This window comes from Orbicella faveolata, unplaced genomic scaffold (genome assembly GCF_042242905.1).
Source record: "Orbicella faveolata isolate gen_17 unplaced genomic scaffold, um_ofav_v1 contig_47, whole genome shotgun sequence".
Lineage (NCBI taxonomy): Eukaryota > Metazoa > Cnidaria > Anthozoa > Scleractinia > Merulinidae > Orbicella > Orbicella faveolata.
In genome coordinates this window covers 6,099,507-6,120,142 of record NW_028301577.1, presented here as the reverse complement: position 1 = coordinate 6,120,142, position 20,636 = coordinate 6,099,507, and the positions used below count along the sequence as shown (strand labels likewise).

The 20,636-nt window shown below is 39.4% G+C and overlaps 4 protein-coding genes across 4 annotated transcripts; 3 read left to right on the top strand and 1 right to left on the bottom strand.

The window, feature by feature from the left end:
- The first annotated feature begins 462 nt into the window (after positions 1-462).
- Positions 463-18,090, top strand: LOC149096925 (galactosylceramide sulfotransferase-like). Its single transcript, XM_089279509.1, has 2 exons — positions 463-1,003; positions 17,707-18,090. Exons 1-2 carry the CDS (start codon positions 478-480, stop codon positions 18,015-18,017), a joined length of 837 nt encoding a protein of 278 aa, XP_089135635.1. The 5' UTR covers positions 463-477; the 3' UTR covers positions 18,018-18,090.
- LOC149096928 (serine/threonine-protein kinase 10-like) lies at positions 1,089-3,841 on the top strand. Its single transcript, XM_089279507.1, has one exon. The coding sequence runs from the start codon at positions 2,220-2,222 to the stop codon at positions 3,531-3,533; it is 1,314 nt and encodes a 437-aa protein (XP_089135633.1). The 5' UTR covers positions 1,089-2,219; the 3' UTR covers positions 3,534-3,841.
- LOC149096927 (uncharacterized) lies at positions 4,619-15,389 on the top strand. The gene is made up of 16 exons (XM_089279511.1): positions 4,619-5,850; positions 6,295-6,529; positions 6,648-6,756; positions 7,228-7,331; positions 7,457-7,572; positions 7,895-7,968; positions 8,270-8,544; positions 9,468-9,533; positions 10,073-10,221; positions 10,450-10,531; positions 10,761-10,963; positions 11,211-11,303; positions 11,959-12,175; positions 12,278-12,364; positions 12,579-14,223; positions 15,224-15,389. The coding sequence occupies exons 1-15, from the start codon at positions 4,843-4,845 to the stop codon at positions 14,219-14,221; spliced, it is 4,461 nt and encodes a 1,486-aa protein (XP_089135637.1). The 5' UTR covers positions 4,619-4,842; the 3' UTR covers positions 14,222-14,223; positions 15,224-15,389.
- On the bottom strand, positions 14,444-16,885 carry LOC149096926 (uncharacterized). Its single transcript, XM_089279508.1, has 2 exons — positions 15,757-16,885; positions 14,444-14,961 (listed from the first exon to the last, which is right to left on the bottom strand). The coding sequence occupies exons 1-2, from the start codon at positions 16,007-16,009 to the stop codon at positions 14,474-14,476; spliced, it is 741 nt and encodes a 246-aa protein (XP_089135634.1). The 5' UTR covers positions 16,010-16,885; the 3' UTR covers positions 14,444-14,473.
- Positions 18,091-20,636: the final 2,546 nt, after the last annotated feature.

The window sequence follows — 20,636 nt, the reverse complement described above, 5'->3', positions numbered from 1 at the left end:
TGCCATGGCGACGACACGACGGGTGTCATTTTGTTTCTTTTGTGATGTACATTTCTGGTGTCAAGTTCAAAGAACACTGCTCTAATATTTCTAGAGATATTCTTGATTGAGTGTTGAACTGTTTTAGTGGAACCACCTATGACGTCATCACTTTTAATACGAAAACGTGAATATCTCTAAAACGAAAAAAGATATTCCAAAAAGGAAAACGCCACTCTGCTTTACTTTGAAAAGCCTTTCAAATCAGCAGCAATTATTTTTTACTTCATAGGCACTTTAAAAACACACAAAACTGGTTCCAGCACCATGGTAAATATTTTCTTTCGCTATGGAGATTCCAGAAATCTTACGTTTGTTCTCCCAAAGGAGTTTTCGCTTTTAGAATGGCCAAGGAGATTCCAAGTCACTTTTGCGATTCCTCCAGTGACCAAAGCACCGAGCATTCTGTGCAGTCACGCAAGGTTTAACAAGAAACCAATGAACTGGCTCTTTCCCAAAGGAAACAGTAAATATTTAACGATTCTTCGAAACCCCGTGGACAATTTCGATTCTGTGTTCAGGTACATGAAACTAGGAGATCGTCTTGGTATCGGACACAAGCCAAACTCTCTAAAAAGATTCCTTCAGAAAGGAATTCCTTTTTCCGTCATGCTCCGTAAGGCAAATCCTTTAACCAGAAATCCTCTTCTTTATGATTTGGGTTTGAGCTTCAAGTATTATCAAAATCTCACTGCTGTTAACGGGTACATTCAGTTTCTGGACAAAGAGTTTGACTTGGTTATGATAATGGATTACTTTGATGAATCATTGGTGTTGATGAAACGACTTCTTTGCTGGCAAATGGAGGACATTTTGTATTTAAAATTAAATGAGCGACAAGACAAAGAAAAGGACACAGTACTAACCGACGATGTTAGAGAAAACGTGAAAAGATGGAACAAAGCCGATGTTCTGTTGTTTGACTATTTTAACAAATCATTTTGGAAAAAGATTGAAAGCGAAGGTGAAAACTTTTACAAAGAGTTGACCATCTTCCGTCAAAAAAACTGGGAGATTAAGCGAGCATGCGTAACAAATGAAACTCGCTTACAAACAATGTACAAGGGGTCTAGATAGCAGCAGACATGTAAAGATTTTAAGGAAAACGACCACTTTTTTAAGTTTAAAAAACGTGTTTCGACAGAACTTCTGTCATCTTCAGTTGAATGAATGATTACAAAGCAAGTTGAATAATAAGTAGGCAAAAATGCTAATTAAGACAAATAGTAACAACAGAACGTGAAAAGGTGTAAATTAAAAGGATAATTTTAGATTTACATGGTGTAATTGCTGATTGAGGCGAGGTAGTTCTTTTTGAATATGGATAGCCTCCTTTATCTTGAGTTGAAAGCTGGTAGTGGCGTGATCTAAAATATGAAAGCAGTCTATTGAACACAATGAGCGACAACGTTCAGAATTCTGAAGATGTTTGAAGATGTGAGAGGCCCTAAGTGCTCACGTACGCGTGTGGAAAAATGTCGGGAGGTTTCGCCGACATAACAGGCCATGAGGAGCCTCATAGAGGGTTTTTTTGGACGCTGTTGGAAGCCTTGGTTGCTACAGACGCTTTGCTAATATTCTTTTATTAATTTACAAATGTGTGAAAGGTAATTAACTAAATATGCATGTACGTTTCCGGCTCCCGCCGTGTGCAATATGTGTTGACGGTCTAAAGGCAGTCCAAAGCGTAAAGTCCTCTCGTTTTATTTTAAAAAATAATCCTGTTTTTGTTGATCGTTTTTGTTGATCGCCTCGGACTCGTTCTGCTACTCCCAGTAACGAAGTGACAAGCAACAAAACACACAGTGCATGTATTTGGCGGTAACACCAAGTAACTGTCTTTTTATTTCCCGCGTGCTCGCAAAAGTTTCGCAGCAACAATTAACAGCACTCTTATCATTTGCGTGAGATTGCAAAACGTTTTTTGGCGTGTATCTCGCAGCAACGATGAACAACTCTATTATCATTTAAGGCGCCTTAGCAAAAGACAGGGTTACTTTAGATATTTTAGCGCGTATCTCGGAGTAGCAACAATAAACACTCATATGTTCTGATCTCTAGATCTGTAATCCCCCGCAAGTAAATGGCGCGAGAACAATAGACATTCTACACAATGAACATCCTGTTTCAAGTTAGCATGCCGTGAAAATTACTCACCAGTAGCTAGCAGTTGTTTAGCGATGGACACTGCAGACACTGGTCAACGGGAAAAACGAATAGTTAAATCGCGGGAGCATACGACAAAAGAGAAACGAAAAAACCGAAGGGAGTGGAAAAAGAGAAAGCGCGAGGCCAAAAAGGCAAAGGTTAAATCACCTTCGACTCAAGGAGATCATGTGATTCCAAATGACAACGAGGAAACGCCTGTGGTCGCTCAGCCGAAGGCAGCTTCATCCTCTCGAATTGTACTGAATCGAAGCATTTCACCCATGGTCAACACGGAACTGAATAATGCGAAAAAAGTTCCAGCAAAAACGGAATCCTGGCACTCGAGAAGCGCGTTGATGTTGCGCCTGGCTCAAGGAAAATCCCAGAAAAAATCGGTGCAGAGTATCTCTCAATTCAAACGACCCGAAACTCAACACAGTCCACACAAGGCTGACAAGGGCGTATCTGAGCCGGTCTGCAGTCACGTTCAAACACAACAACTATTGCCTGGTCTGTCAAGGCCCTCAATACCTAAAGTCAAGAAACGGCTTGTTGTGAAGGAGATGAAATTAGAACTAAAAGAACTTAATCCTGGACATATCAATTATCTGAATCAAGAAAGTATTGGCAGTGGAAGCTACGGTCAGTGCTATCATGCCCGTTACAGGGGAATTGACGTAGTCGTGAAGAAGATGATTTACAGCGATACTGCAGAGGACAAGCTGAGGGCGAAAAGGGATTTAATGCACGAGGCAGAGGTGATTACTGCACTTGGTGACCATGAAAGACTACCTATGATTGTAGGTGTCGTCACTACACAAGAGCCACTTTGTCTCGTCACACAGTTCCATGGTATAAATGGCACAAGTGGCACTCTTCACCATGCGGCGATCTCGAATATTATCACATCTCCAGAATGCCTTGATATCTTTGTTGAGATTTGCTCTGCATTAAAGCATGTCCATTCAAAAGGTTTCCTCCACAACGATATCAAGGCTAATAATGTCGTCCTCGAAAATAGAGCAGATTCCGATAGATGCACTCCTATCCTCATCGATTTCGGAAAGAGTAGCAAAGCTTCTGTCAATTTTCCACCGGCTTCCGCTAACAAAAAGAGAGCGCATGAACACGGGAAAAGCTATTTGGCCCCGGAAGTATTAAAATACCGACAGTACAGCACATCCAGTGATGTGTACTCCTTGGGACGAATGCTAAAGGCTGTGTCCAAAATCATGGGATTTTACCACAGTGTACGCGTCGTAGTAAAATCTGCAACAATGGAAGCTCCTTCCGATAGAGCTGAACTGGACCAATTACTTACTAGACTTGCTGATATTCACCTGTGATTTGCATTACAGTCTACTCCTTATATAGCTATTATTTTCTAAACACAGAATTGTAAAAGCACTGTTGAGAAAACAGTTACAGCTACAGAAGTGGCCTGACGCGTAAATAGCGCGCGCGCTCAGAAACATTTTTAATTTACCATTATCGCGGGTAGCTTTGACAGTTTAGGGCTAGCAGTTGTTGTGTTTTTAAAAGAAGTTCGTGTCGTTTACCGTTTTTTGAAGTATTTTGGCTTGATTAACGAAGAGTTGTCCGTCTACCGCTCACGCACAAGCAATATATAATAATAAATAATATCCCAAAGGCCTTCGCGCCTGAAAATTGTTTGTGCCAAATAAATTGCCACGTGGGTTCTGTGCTCAAGTCCAAAAAACCTGGGAGACTTCATTACAACCCTATCAATAACCCAGAACCAGAGTTTCCATTACTATAAGTGGGCTGAATAGTTCTTATTGCAGTTGAGCCTGTGGTCAAACATTCCTTTGTTCAAAAAGGTATACAAACGAGGCGAACGGGTCAATGCAAAGCAAAATTGACCCTTTCGCCTTGTTTGTATGTCAAACCGCTGATAACTTCAATGACAGCTATCGCGGTGTTCTGCGGCTCCAAAGAGTCTGACCTCGTCCCCAGGCTCTCTCTCCTCTGCCTCCTTTGAGGGGGCGTAATTCCTCCCTAGTTTTTCCTCTCGCTCTTCCGCAAGTACGCCAAGCGCCTGCAACAGGCTAGACTGGGAAGTCCAGAACCACTGCTTTATCCAAGTTTTTCCCCGTGACGTGAGAAGATGTGTGTGACAGAGGGCGAGTGACAATAGATTATTGTGCAATTTGGAACTACTTATCATTTCTTGCTATAATAATATATTTTTAATAAGTCCATAGAAAGGATTCTGACATCAACACATTAATTACAAATTCGATTCGCGTATTTTTGGTCACGATCATGCATGAACGTATCAACGTGTAATTGTCCGCCACCCGCGACCCGTGCCGTCACACGCGCACACTTCGCAATTCGTTGTCAAAGCAATTATTACTTGAAACAGATTGCGCATTTCGCCGTTTACAACTTGGAAACTGGTGTTTGTTGTGGTCAGCGGAAACGAGTGACCGCTGACCATGGATCGGCTAAGTCGATTAAACACTTTCACTAGTTAAAATACAAGCTTGAACACAAAGGATAATAATTGGATTAAGCTTTATATGGAATTATTTTGGCCCATGGCGCCCTTTTCAAAACCATATACAAAGTTAGCTCGATGTCGCAACAGATATTCGGCCCGTGAACACTGCAGCGAATGGCCAGCTTGTAATGGCGAGCAAAGACGCGACTGCAAGCTCACTGTTGTTACATCAAGTGTTTTCCCCTCAGTTAGACCCAGAGAAGAACTGGTACGCTTTGAATTCCGATTTGTGTTGTGGAAAACCATCCGTTTTTTGTTCTACTGTGTCTGCAAAAGCATTTCCCGAAGAATACAAGCAAGTAGCCCTAAGGAATTTGCGCGGCAAAGATGGAACCGTCGCGTCTTTCCGCTGGTTTTGCTCGCATCGAAGCAGCGAAAAAGTTCATGTAGCGTCAGCCTTTGGCCTTCTGCTCGGAATTCTTCGATTGAAATCTTGGTCGAGTTGCCATTTCATGAAGTCTGATTACTTCAAAGCGGTCGTATCTTCGATCAATTCCCGTGGCTTACACTGCAATTTACTTGAGGACGAGAGCGGAAAATTGGCCCAAATGCAAAGCCAGGAAGGAGTGCTAGATTCCCAGCCCAGAAAGCACGAAGATATTGATATTCCGACACCACCAAGCACACCAAGACTGTCCGAAGGAAGAAGCCCGCCAAATCGTGAAAGCCCGCCAAATAGGGAAAGCCCGCCAACAGCGCAAAGTCCGGACGATCTGGCCAAACCAGCTCTGAAGAAGAAAAGATCTATCGAGCAGCTAAAAGTTGACCATAACCTCTCCCCACCCAGCAAAAGGAGAAAAGTGAGAGAAGCTGCAACCGCAGTCATGAAAAGCATCAGCCAAGTGTGCGAAGAAAGCGGGGACACGCTGGGTGCCGTGCTCGGAGAATGCTGTCTCATGACAGGAAAAGATGGTAGCGATGCCCAGGAGACAGTCAGGGCCGTATTTGATGTGATGGTCAAAGAAAAGGGCGTCCAAAAGTCTTTCAGTAAACTTTTGTCGGAAGAAGTTTGGGAAAAAAGAGTTGAGTGTATGAGGGTCCCTGACTGGATTTACCTGCTGTTCAAGCTCAAGTCACGACTGTCTGACAGTGGTTGGCAAGAGTTGACAAATCTGACTCAACTTGGGAGGACTGGGGTAAGTTATAATGGTCGAGCAAAGTGTTTTCATGATGTAAGGTTATTAAAACTCAAGGATTAATTATTGTAGTGAACGCTTTTCTGCATTTCCCATATTGATTGCCTTTGACTATTTGATTCCTGTTAGTGAATTTTTTTTGCTTGCATATGATTGGTTAAAACCTGACATTGCAAATGGGCTCGTACCAAATTTACAGTTAATGGAACACACCTATTGGGTGATGATGTGAGACACCTGGACAATGTAGTCAATTTGGTTAGCAGGCCTGGTTTAATTTCACTTGCATTATTTTAAATGACACGCAAACGCCTTTCTAAGGAGGACAGCCAGAGCTTGTCCTTTCACTGTATATTTTAATATTTCTGTTGGAAATCAGATATATTTTTAAACATAATTAAATTTTGGCATGGGTTTCTAAGACAAAAATATTAATTTTTGTAGCAAAAATCAGACGAACCGATCATCCCGATTAAAAACAACATTGCTGCACTGCGAAAGGGTCTTTTCAATGTCACAAGAATGTTGATGGATGTGGCAAGTCTGCCCAATGAAGTTCCAGGTTATGAGGTGAACCTAGAAAATGTTGCTGTCTGGATCATCAGAGAGATGCGTCTACACGGCTCACTTCCTGATGATATTGTTTTCAATCTTAAAGTTGATGGACGCCCTTTCTTTGGTAATTGAATGGCTATCATTTATAATTTTGCTTTAATTAAAAAGAACATGTCAATCTTTCTAAAACTGTTAATGACTGCATGGATCATCATCTTACATAAAACTCTATTATATTACAGGCAAAGATCAAGTTGCAGTTGGGATTGTTCCCCTTGATGCCAAACATCGGTCCTCTCAGAGTGCAAAGTCAGTTTATCCCCTGGCTATAGCCAACTGTAAGGAAAAGAGGTAATTTATACTTTTCCACTGCAGGCCAGAACCATATTTAAGCTATTTTATTATCTCACTTTGTATAATTCTTTAAAAAATGTAATAATAATATTTTGACGGTATTTTGTGCGGTCTTAGTACCTGACCCTTATTGGCAGTGAGGATAGAGGACTTTTATCTGTTTCAAATCTTGTAATCTTGTTGTGTTACTTGCTACAGTTACAATGATGTGGAAAGCAGACAATAAAAACTGAAATTTCAATAAAGGGTATGCAACAAATAATTTATTATGAGTGATCTGGGTCGTTAGAATGTTTGTGTACATAAAGCTGCTGACAGTTGGTGAATAGTATTTGGGAGAGTTTCAAGTCTTATTAATAAGTAACTATCTTTAATTAAGACAATATAAGGTGGACAGGTTATTAACGAGTATGAATCTACATGTACATGTATGTGACTACGATTATTTGCCTACCTTGCATTTTCAAGGGAAGATCTCAGGAAGCTGTTCTTAAATTTAAACAAACAGAAGGACAAGCTTAAAAAGATGGGGATTAAAGTGGATGGCAAACACTATCGTATACGCTTTAAAGGTACTGGATCCAAAAACTAGATGATTTTAAAATCCATTTATTAATCAATATTAATTAATTAAATAACTGGGGACGCCTATTTATGAACATTAAAAAAATAGCAACTCAATTTGCTTTGTATACAGTTACTCTTGATTACAAAGGTTTGGTGTTGCTGATGGCAAAGATCAATGATGAAGATTTTCAGCTTGGTGGACAAGGCCTTGCTCTAGAATTCTGCATTTTCTGCTTGGCATGGAGAGTAAGTTTTTTGAATGTACAGTACATTTTGAAATGTCCAAATATAAGAATGTGCCGGTAGAACTCTTTTGAAACTGTGATAATTTTACCAGGTAATGTTTCAATGGTCATACTTTAAAGGGTAGTAGGGCTCACTTAAAAGCAGAATTGAGCCATGGTGTTGTAAGCAGGTGTAACGTCCAGCTAGTATAAACACAACATTTTCCACAATATTTTTTGTTGGTCCTTCTCCAGTGGCTGTTTCAGTTTGACTGGTCTCCTCATTTATTGAATTTTTGAAATAATTCTAATAGATTGTATCTATTCTTATTCCACTATAATAGGCATGTGATTGTGATTTAGGGATGCACGAAGTCTGTCTGGAACACTTCAGTCAAACAAAGGCAAACATTGGCGGGTAATATATATATAGAAAATTTGTGGTAACTAAATCACAGGATGTATTCGGACGGTCCTGCTGATTTCATTTTATTTCTTATTTTCAACTATTGTAGTCAAACTATGAAGAAGTAATTAAACGTGTTATTAACAATATATAATATATGGTTAGGAAATGGTCGTAAATAAACAATTTATTCAGTAGAAATAATGTGTTATATGGCTGGGTATTTCTGCTTGTCATTTTTTTTTAGCTGAAGTGCACCACCGTAAGTACCTTTATTTAATTAATCCTTATAATGTAATGTACTTTTTTTAAGCTTTAAAGGGCTGCGAGATGACTTAACATGCCTCCTTGACGAGGATCTTTCTACCATGAGTCTTTGTGCTTTGCACTGCGAGATGCGAAACACTGAGCAGGTGCTGAAAAGTGTTGGATTGCTGGCCTATCAGATTGGCTCACTTCCAGAATGCAATGCGAAACTTTCTGATTACGGTCCATCCAACTTCAAGGCAGATAGGATCACTGTTAAGTTGAGACCTGGACAAGAAACAGCTCCTGGACGAAATAATGTGTCTTTTGCCTCCTGTTCAGGTTACTCTAAAATCATAATTTCTACTATTTTAGTTTGTCTATTAGGTTACAAAAGATTTCAATCTTGCCAAACAGCACTAGGTTTCTTCACCTTTGTGCCAAGCACTTTTATTTCAACTGTTTTCAATGTCAAAAACTGAATCAAAAGAGACTGTATCACTTTGGCAAAATGGTTTTAAAACTAAATTTGTCTCAAAAGTCATTATAATTAGCAATACTAACAAAATATTTGGTCCATCACAACTGGCGGGTGACACGCATCCTACAGTTTGATGTAATATGAAATAGTTAATCAAGTAATGGAACTAATAAAATATTTTGTCCATCAGAACTGGCGGGTGACACGCCTCATACAGTTCAATGTAACATGACCATGAAATAATTAATCTATTAGGTCTATTAGCAATACTAATGAAATATTTTGTCCATCAGAACTTGTGGGTGACACGCCTCATACAGTTCGATGTAACATGACCATGAAATAATTAATCTATTAGGTCTATTAGCAATACTAATAAAATATTTTGTCCATCAGAACTGGCAGGTGACACGCCTCATACAGTTCGATGTAACATGACCATGAAATAATTAATCTATTAGGTCTATTAGCAATACTAATGAAATATTTTGTCCATCAGAACTGGCGGGTGACACGCCTCATACAGTTCGATGTAACATGACCATGAAATAATTAATCTATTAGGTCTATTAGCAATACTAATAAGATATTTTGTCCATCAGAACTGGCGGGTGACACGCCTCATACGGTTCGATGTAACATGACCATGAAATAATTAATCTATTAGGTCTATTAGCAATACTAATAAAATATTTTGTCCATCAGAACTGGCGGGTGACACGCCTCATACAGTTCGATGTAACACAAAAGAAATAAACACACAGGTTAATGTTTTGTCCATCAGAACTGGCGGGTGACACGCCTCATACAGTTCGATGTAATACTTGTACAGGATATGGAATAGGACAGGGTAAGATACTGTAAAGTAACACACAAAAATGAAACAACAGTTGGAAGAATAAGAAACAAGAGCAAAATAATTATGCACATTTTTAATTATTAAGATTAGTACAGATCATTTTGGCGAATCGTACAGCGCCTAGAGCAGGCATGGATAGGCGCTATATAAATATTTATGTATTATTATTGTATTAATTATATATTTCTACAAATTTGGTGGTATGAACAAATGGCCTTATTTTCAGGGGAGAGTCAACTTTCATGGTTGCTTTGTGCAATTTGTAGATAAAATTGTATTTTAGTACTCAAGTTACAAAGGAAATAGCTGTTCCATGACATGAATATAAACATTTCAATTTCACTGTGTGGTTGTTGGCCCCATTAAGGGGGTGGTGTCATTGGAGCATTGTCTCATAATAAAGTGTATTTTAAGTGTTTCCCTAGGGCAAAAGGTAGGTTATTTGTAAATTAATGAGGTGTCCTGTAAACAGGGCTCTTTTGTAAACATTACAAGTACAAGTAAAAACAATCTTGTAACTGTGTTTTCAGGAAACACTGAACGGCAGCTATTGGCATCCATTGAAGACATTGTGGAAGAGTCTCTGCCTAATAAAAAACTAGCTGACCATTTCCAAGACCCTGAGGCAGCCAAACTTTGCATCCTTAACAAAATAGCATTTTGTGAGACACGACAAAAGGTGCCATTATGTCCTGTTTGTTCTGTTTTGATCTTGTGTACATTAATTCTTTAACCAAACAAAATCAACATGAAATGGTAGAACAACAATCATAATCATATATCTAGGTATTGTTATTCGTGATATGCTTGTTTCAATCTCTAAATGGCTTGGTCGAGTTTTAAATTATACACTTTTTACTTAAATTTTAGTATTTGGCTGAAGCTTTTTTCATCTTTTGTCTTGTAGTACTATCAGGAAATGATGGAAAGTGGGATTTTTGTCCGTGACTTTGGCACCAGACTTGAAGAAATTAACTTGACAAATTCAGGTATTACAATGGGTTATACGTTTTTTATTAATTCCCTTTCACATGTCACACTTTTTTATGAACCATTATTCCTATTCCCAGAGGCCATTAATTTTAGTAATATATGTAAACTAATGTATTCACCTGTTTGAATTCAGTTACATGGTGCAATAGAATGCTGGATATTGCAGTTGGCTGTGTTTAAATATGACCTATTTGACATGATATTTCTTTCCTATTATATATACAGGAGTTAGCAAGGAGCTTGAATTACAGATGAAATTCTGGAAAGAGAAACAACAAGATATTGAAAGTCAATTCAAACATCTCTACAGGCCTATGCAGTCAAACAAAGGCCAAAACGTTAAGGGGAAGAAGTCAAAGAAAGTGGATCACACCAACAAACAACTAAGTTACTATGCAGGCAAATTGACAAGGGAATTTTTAATCAAGGTTAGACTTATTGCATTTAATTTCTGTTCACTGATTAATTTTCGAATATACTGCAAATCACAGCATACAAAAAAAGAGTAGTTAAATAATTATGTAGTATTTAATGTATAATTATTTTAATATAATATTTCCAGATCCTTAGCACAAAAATGATATGTTAATCTCAACTCAATGCAGGCTTTTTCACTTCAGACTAATAGCAGAGCCTGACTTTTAACTTTGAACCCTAATAATATACTAATTGCAGGTGTGTTCACTGTGGAAAGAAATTGCATATGTTACGAGGGACAGAGAGTTCAAGGAAGATGAGGAACATCTTATCGATATTTTTGATGTAAAGGTTTGTGATACCTATTCTTTTGATTGAAGACTGCTCACTTTAAAAGAAACTTCTTGATATATGTATATGTATATAGATAAACAAAATTCATTTATATATATCTATATCTATATGCTCAAACTGGATTACATGTAGGTGAATCTTTGCTTATGTCATTGATTACATTTTTCCTCATTAACATATGACTTTGCACATACAAGGCATCATGCTAGATACAAATTGACTACAAACATTTCAAGAGCTTGTGAAATTTAGTAATTGGTGAAAGTTTTGGCTCTTTGGGTGTAATATGCGATGAGAAATTGGCTTTCAACAGTTGCAAAATTTCTGGGTGGCAAAAGTGCTAATGAGCTCGTACATTCTTTGTAAAATTTTGAGTTTTTAAACCCGCGTTGCACAAAAAGTATTCCATACATCGGGTGCAAATTCCTTGGGACAGTTAAGTGTGTTATACCCTTTCAATATTCATAAGTAATGTTTCTGTAGCTCCATCAGAAACTGTATCTCTTATGCTAATGAGACAAATATTGTAAACAAAGATTCTTCTATACTGCATGTGACATGAAAACTTTGTAAGACATTGTATCTCTCCTCCTTAGTTAAACAACTGATGCCCACACACTTTGTTGTTGACTGTAATGTTCAATTTTTTCAGTGTAAAGAGTGGGGGTTCCTTCTGTTAGAGATGTTTGGGACAAGCCTTGGAACAGGTGATTATGGCCACCTCACTGTGGAGCACATACCAATGCTTTTTCGGATGCATCGCTCATTACACCACTTGTCCAACCAGGGTTATGAGGCTGGACACAAGCTCCAAAGGCTGCTCTACTTAAGAGCAACCTCTCACGACTCATCAAGCAATACTTCCTCAGGTAAGTTGAGATTCCAGTCTAAATGTTCACACAAATGATGTGGAAGTAGCAGGATTAATTCTTACTATTAACAGGTACTTGTGCTTTTTTCTTATGCTATAGTGGACCAAATCCTCACCCATATTTATACAGAGATGCTACTTGATATGAGGCGAGCATTCAGAGAGGCTAGACAGTCCATTACATCTGGTAATATACATGATTGTCTATAGATAGGCTTGTATTACAGGAGGGCTCCCAAGGAGTCAGTCACACCTCCAAACATGCACTGATGATAAAAAAAACCTTGATGAAAATGTCAACTCTAAGACCTGATTCCAGAAAATTCCTTTTTTTTCTTTACATCAACATAGTGCAATTAAAAGTAGGCAAATTCTTTACTTCTTTAACTTTCTTCTTTCAGGAGAGAAGCTGTTCTACTACAGAGGGTGTGGCTGGAAAGCTAAAAGAATGGTTTGGAGTGAAGAAGACAGAGAATGGATTGGAAAAATGGATGAGCTATTTACTAATCTGTTTGGTCCAGACTATTGTGAATACGAGTACACAGAGATGACAAAACACTGTGTGGTGGTACCAGGCCAATTTCCACTCATTGATTACAACCATGAAGAGTGGGAAAGAAAACCAGCCAGCAAACCAGCCACAGAACCAAAACCCCAAAGCAGCAACACTCTCGGAGTGGCACCAGCACCAGAGACAACATCACCACAACAGGATGACAGCAGCACAGGCAGAGACATGCCAAAAGAAGCAGCAGCGTTAACAACACAGCAGCATGGCAGCAACACTGCCCTAGTGGCACCAGTACCTGTAGCAGAGGCAACAACAAAGCAGCAAGGCAGCAGCAAGCACACAGCCACAGCAATGGCAGCATCAACTCTGCAAAACAGTAACAACAGCTGCCCCTCAGACCAAGTAAAACCTGATAATGTAGCCTGGCACAGTAAAGAGATTTTGGAAAATCTCAATGTTCTTACTCGTGGTGAAAGAGCATCTTTGAAACTTCCTGAAGTTGCCTTCATTTCAAAGCAAGACATTCAGCTTGTTCAGAGTCCAAATGAGGTCAGTAACCCACTGCTAGTCAATCTTCGTCCAGCAGAAAGTGCAGTGACACATGCCGTACAGCTTTTGAAAGAACTGTCAGGTACTAGAACTGTGGGGACTATTAATGTTGACAGACCTGATGATGGGGATGAAGATGACAAAGCTACAGTGACTATGGGCAGACTAGGAACTTTCACTAAAGAATCAGTTGGTTTATATCAGACTATGTGTACTCTAGCTTCAGAAGCTGTCAGTTTCAGAGAAGAAGAAAGGTGGCTTGCAAACAACAGCAGCCCTGTATCAGACCTTAACAAAGTCAGAGATGTACTGTGTAACTCTAGGCCTAATGAGCAGATTATTAGGCAAGGCACATACATTATGGATGCTAATGACTTTAGCACTCTAGCTTGTGAACGTTATGTTAATGGTTTCGCTATAGACACAGTATGTTTGAAATTTCTTGAGGACAGCAAGCCCACTAACCTAGTGTACCTCTCATCGTACAGCCAAACCTGGGCAAAACAAGGACCACGGTACTTCAGCCAAATGGTGATGCCCTTCTTTGGCCACTGTGCTGTGCAAGATACCACATACATTTTGTCACCTTTTCATTTTGATTCACCACAACACTGGGGATTGTTGTGCTTCGATGTAGCAAGCAGAACTGTCCATTTTGATGACGGACTCAAGATTGACCAACCAAGAGACATTCTAGTAGTTGTTAAGAACATGCTAACTGGCTTTCAGCTTCTCTCCCACAATGACTGTTTTCAAGAGGAAAATTGGAACAAACCCAAATTGGATCTCCCTTTACCACGCCTCAACATGCCGCATCAAACTAAAACCGGAGAGGGATCTGCGAGCTGTGGTGTTGGTGTGATTTTCTTGGTGAGAGATATCATAAAAAGCAGAAACTGCCCTCCGTCATTTCAGTGGACATTTAAGAACATGGCCAGTCTGAGGAAAGATTTAATGGCTCTTATTGTTCAGTGGAAAAAGTAGAGGTCAGTGTATTGGGTGTACCTAAATTATATTTATATCATTGTGTGATTCCAGAAAATATCCATAATATCCACGCAGAAGGTTTTTTGGTTTGAGCCCACACCCTCCAGAAATTTTGAGTTGAGCTTGGTACATTCAGTTACAATTTTTACCTTTTAAACCCCCTCCCCACCCTCTCCCTCTCAGAATTTTCAATGACCTTCCTTCGTGTGGGTATAGATATTTTTGGGAACTGCACATTTCATAATGTTATTAAAAATTGCATTTTTCTATATATAGTCTCAGGACCATTTGGCCATGCTCAGTTAGATTGTACAAGTGTGGCCACCATATAAGTTCAACTTCTCTTGTGGCTCTTTTCTCTCCATACCCAACAATTAATGAAGACTTTGATGATGGCCTTTTCCTTTTTTGTCCGGGAACATAAACCCTTTGTTTTGCCCTCTTAATTTCTTCCTCTGCAGACAGGCCTTCTTCTTCTTCTTCTTCTTCTTCGCACATCTCATTTCCTGAGAATAGCACTTCTGTGTTTAGGGATGCCAAGTCTTGTTCCTCTATTGTATCTAAAAATTTTTCCAGATACCAGATTTTATACGAAAGCTTCATTGTAGAGGCTTGATAGCAGGGCTGTGCTTTGTGACACACCTCTCGCACAGAGTTCAATTGAACATTTATCCTCCCAATAAGGTACTCAAAGTATGCCTTTGGTACTTGATGGCAGTCAATTTTAATCCATCTCCCTAGAAAACAGGAAAAAGTCTTTAATGATAGGAAATAAGAGGGAGGTTGGCATAACTGCCCATGGATGGGGGGGTTTAGCAGTCAGTGGTTGTCTTGGTACTTGTGATCTCGCTGTTCCCAGATAGGGTTAATTGTTTCGGTTTCTTAACTCGCGGTTGGCAATTTAGTAGTGCATACGACAAAGAATTTCATTGAATATGTCAAATCCCTACCCTCTCACCCCTCTCACACGGACTATCAATTATTTTGTTCTTTCCATAGTAGTACCATGCCATGTACATAAGAAGACAATGCCGTGTCCATAAACAAGTCTTATGGGAGCTACTGTGTTTGCAACCGTGTCTCAGACAAGCCATCAGTGCACCACTGGATAACATCCTCGAAAATGACTCCACCATTTGAAATAAAGTTTTGTCTTTTTGGACTATGCTGACTCGTTTTCACGGTTTGGGGGGTAAGGGGTGGGTGGGGGGGGGGGCGGTAGTTTCTGAACTATTTAAAACTTCATCACACGAGTTGTAGGTAATAAAAAGCTGGAGGCGGTTTCCGCAATTCCCAACAATCTTGCGCTACCAAAACCTGAAAGACGCTTGACAAATCGCAAATCTGCTGTTTTACGCAAGCCGGTCGAAAACCCACATTTCGGTTCCCCTCACAGAAGGAATAGTCTGCTGTTGAAGTCTAGTATTAGAAAAATGACCTATTCTTTTTTCATCAAAACAATGCAGCAATTCATGCAAGATATTGGCACTAGTTTTCATGTACAAGGTAATTACAGTATGTAAAATATTTACCTGGAAGACGAGGATGAAATGTGGAGTTTATCCTTTCCACTAGGCCGGCAATCCATATCTTGTATCCTTGCAACATTTGCGGGGGCAGTTGGTCTCGTGGTTTCGGAACGCTCGCCATTTTTCCTTCCTGGTCTTTAAACACGGGTAACAATTCGTTTTCGTTTTCATGGCGTTCCCTCACGTGTTTAGTCAACGAGTAGAGCGTCTTGAACACTTTTTTACAGGACGAGCAATCCACCGTGTAAACGGACATTGTGTGAAAAGCGAGTAGCCTTGAAACCCTGATATACCAGCTGTTTCATATATTTCCGCGGGTTTCGTTTAGCCGATTACGTCAGCATTAAGTGACCGGAAATGCTGTATTTCCAATACCATTTTCTACCAAAATCAGGCTGGACATTATGGCCTCCTACACTGGGAAGAGTACTGTCAGTCTTTCATGACAGTCTGTTTAAATGATTAGCACCCTCGACATTTCAACTCTGCTACAAGTTCCACTCGTAATATCGAGCAGAACAATCAAAGGAGATGTGTAAACCACACTAGCCTGGTAGAAAATTACTCGATCTAACGCGTACCAGCCGCCAACCAAAAGAGATGAAAAACAAAAAGATAGAACAAAGGCTAATTGGGAAAGTAAACTCTTTAAGAACAGGACTAACCAGGTTTAGTGAAAGTCCGACCGTACAAAGACATTTTCTAGGAATTTTGTCTCGGAAATCGCCCTTCCTTTGGGTTGGGAGTTCTTTTAAGTTGACGTGTGATTTACATTGCACAAATCGCTGGGTTTAATCGCCGAGTTCGGGTTTCATAGATTCGCAAAGCGTTGACGTGTGAGTGATATTACGCGTTCATTCAGCAGAGCATTTACCCGATTCTTACTGTGAGATCTGTCACCAGCTTCTATTGTCTTATCTTTTGTCGGGATCAAAGTTCGGTCACTTGAAATGACCGAGCGTCAAGTATCTAGGGCTCGCGGGTCGTCATGTTACAGCCCGCACATGTAAACTTATAAACTACACGTGAACGAAGCCCGCCGGGGATAGGGTCTTTCACACCAAAAAGGTTACCTATCTTAAAGGAAGAAAAAACTAATTTGATGTCTAAATCATTACAATAGCGTTTGATTAAGTGCCGAATCTTCTTCTGAGTGATGACAGAAAAATGGTCTATGTACGGCAGCTTAAAGTAAAACGTGGGCGAGGTGGTAAGGGGGTAGCCCCGGGGATAATGATTGCTATGGGCTCCAGTGATGTAACGGTTAACCACTTTTTCAATTAAATGGGCAGGGAAAAGGTTCTTTTTGAGAATTTCAGTAAGCTTGGTTATATCCTCGTGTAACCCCAACCAAGTGTTGTTGATCTTGTAGGCTCTGTCAACAAGAGTCCTAATGAGACCTACTTTGTATGAGTACGAGGTTAAGCTAAAATAATTAGTTAATAACCCAGTAAAGGTTTTCTTACGGTAAACCCTAGTTAGGAAGGAATTAGTGTCACTATTATCAATAAGAACATCTAGAAAGGGTAATTTGCGATTAAGTTCTTTTTCCATAGTAAACCTTATGTTGGGGTGCCTAGAGTTAATGTAGTCAAAAAATATAACAGCATCGTGCTCCGAGTGAAATAAACAAAAAGTGTCGTCAACATACCTACGATAAAATAAAATTTTAGAGCATTGAAAATTTTCCAACCATAGTTTTTCATGATGTCCCATAAAAAGATTGGCTAATACGGGAGCAAGGGGAGACCCCATGGCCACACCGTCAATTTGGTCATAGAAAGAACCGTTAAATAAGAAATGGGTCTGGACGGTGGCTACAGTGAAAAGGCTTCTAAGTTCCGGTTTACTTAACTTAAGGTCAGGATTACTTTGATGAATCATTGGTGCTGATGAAGCGACTTCTTTGCTGGCATTTTAACAAATCATTTTGGAAAAAGATTGAAAACGGAGGTGAAAGCTTTTACAAAGAGTTGACCATTTTTCGTGAGAGGAAAAGCGACATGAAACGAGCATGCGTAACAAATGAAACCCGCTTACAAACAGTGTATGCGGGAAAACTTGTTAAAGGCTATTCCATTAGAACTGACTTGGCGAAAGGATTGCAGACTATTTATTGTAAAAAAATGACAATAAGTGAAAACTCGTATCTTGCATACTTGAGAAAGAAGCACGACCAGGGATTACAAATGGAAAAGGAGGAGAACAACGAAACCTGGGATCTAGAACAAGATCTTGTTTATGAACCCGTCCAACCGGTTTGAAAATAACACAGACTGTATACAGTTGACAAAGTGACGTCAGGTTTTCATGCGCCTGTCCTGTTATTGATCATGACATTGTTTAAGTAGCTGCGGATCAATAACACGACAGACGCATGAAGAACTGACGTCAATTTGTTTTTTACGATAACAAATTGTCATATTGTCTGCTCTCGTTCGTTGACGCATCGCATAAATTATAAATTCATGCGTCTGTCCGCTTAATGACGATGAAAATTAGCCGAAGAGCGCGCGAGAATGTCTGCAGTTATTGTAAAAAACCAAAATATTCGAGACGCCATGAGCGGTCTAATTAGCCCAACGACTTATAACTTCTTCTTCAACACAACTATCTTGTAATGCAGTAAGAGTTGATCCTCCACATAGGCATTATTCTTAATGTAATTAATCATTCCTTTGGAAGATATTTTTAGATAACTACCGGTATTGGAAATACAAAGGGTCTGTATAAATAAAAGGTATTGGACTTTATTGTAGAAATAGCCAATCTTCACGTGGAGAACCACAGCGGCTTTACAAGCGATTTCGTCTTCCACGAAAACATCCAAGCAACACGCACGCGGTAACATTATCCGCGGGAGAACTGGATCCCATATCTAAAAATAACTTGAGAGGAATCACCACGCGTATAAGAGGAATGAACTGTCTTACCCCGCATCCGCTCTTGGATTGAACATGTAGATGTATATGTTACTTGCTACTCGGATTAGATTTTCAAGCTCTCCCAAGTTAGCCGTCAAGAAGAGCTCGCGGTATTTTCTGTTGGTTATATTTAGCCATTAGCATTCTCTAAGTTTTGTTCAGAGCAGCAGATGCTAAATACCATCACTCGTACAAGAAGTGCTCCTAGTACACCAAGAACAAGCAGCTTTTTTTTTTAGCGATATTTACAAGATAGGACGAAAGAAATTGGAGAGAAAACTCAAAAGTCAAGCGTTGCAATTGCAACTGTTTCAAATATTCTTTCAAATACTCTTGAACTTGTTTCAGTTTTCCTCATCCGATTGTTTTTTTTTCCACAATACAATTGCAATGACTTATACTACATAAGACACTGAAGGGAAATTGAAACACCGTGGAATTGCTTGAACTGTTTCGAGCTCAACGACACGCAACGTAAGGTGGTGTTACATCTCGCTAAGTTAATTTAATTTCCATACCAAGCCTTGACATATTTTCTCATTTCGCAATCATAAAAAGCTTACAGTACTTGTGCTTCAGGGTCACCAAGGTAACTTGTCATTCGCTAGAGCAGTGTTCTTCGCCCATATGAAGTGCTGCTCGATCGTTTTGTTCAAAACTGTATGACATAAGTGTATTATTTATCCCGCCAAGTCTAGCTTTAAAAATCATTTCTTTCTCGCTTTGAAACTGCTTACGCTAAAATTACTTCGTATTCCCCGATATATTTTTTACCATAAATACCCTAGTTTTGTCTCGTACTGTATGTTGTTGTCACATGCCACGTTTCATTAATAAGATTCCCCAGTCTGTCCAATCACGGTGAATCGTTTTCAACCATAGTTACTTTTTTTTTTAAAAGAGTGAACTAACAAGCTAAAGCTGTCATTTACATTTCGTCTCTGTCATTGTAAACCCACCGTTGGGTATCGTTTTGAGTCAAAAACTTTAAAATTCAACTGTCCCCATTTCAAAGTACAGAGCGCATGCAGACGATGTCTCGATCAACCCTATTGCCCACCTTCCTAGCTTTTGTAGCTTTGGTGTCTACATTGTTACTTCTCGTCCACTTGGCGGATGAAAAGTTGTTCGCTCAATATTCAAAAGGTGTCACGGATGTCAGGTTAGAGTGAAGTTTGGAAAAAGTAAGAGTAATTATATCATAAATTTGTCGTTCGGCCGTCACCTCTTTCAACTTTTGCCATCTTTCGTTTCTTCCTAAAAATTTTTTTAGATAAGTTTTGTACCTTAGTATAGCAGCTGTATTTCTCTAGAAAGGTAATCTTGCACCTTGACGTAGCAGAACAGACTTAACCCTGACATGTGACATATAACTCTTTCAATCGATGAATCTATAAGAGGTGATGTCCGGTCAAATTTCGTACACAGCTTTATTTTAAGCTATTTGTTCGTTCCCGAAGTTAAAATGTTGGGATGGAACAGCTCTTGTTTTCATTTCACATCAATGTTCAAACCTCGTTTAATTAATTCAAGTAAAATGTTAACTGTTTGACTTGAGATTACAGAGCTGTCCAATCAGTCAACATATCGACTTTTAGCACTTCAGTTCAGCGGCTTTGGCGTAGCAAGCTTGTTGTCCTTAAGGGAGGTTTCAGGCATCAGTTTCAAAAACTTTTTTTAAGCACTTCTACTTTAATAGATCAATACTTCTATTCTTTTCAGCTAAGGCTTAACGAATGGCATCAAACAAATGGCCAATCATTATTGAAAAAACAGTGACTATTTTCTGGACATGTTCCCATGGAAACGATCTGACCTGTTGAAAACACCCTTGATTTTAGCTTTATTGGTGCTTTCAACTCAAAAACGAGCCCGGTGAAGTACTGGCAGATTAGCGAATTAGTTCAAGTGCAGTGCAGATAACTTAATGGAACAGACATATCCCAGCAACGCTCTTCG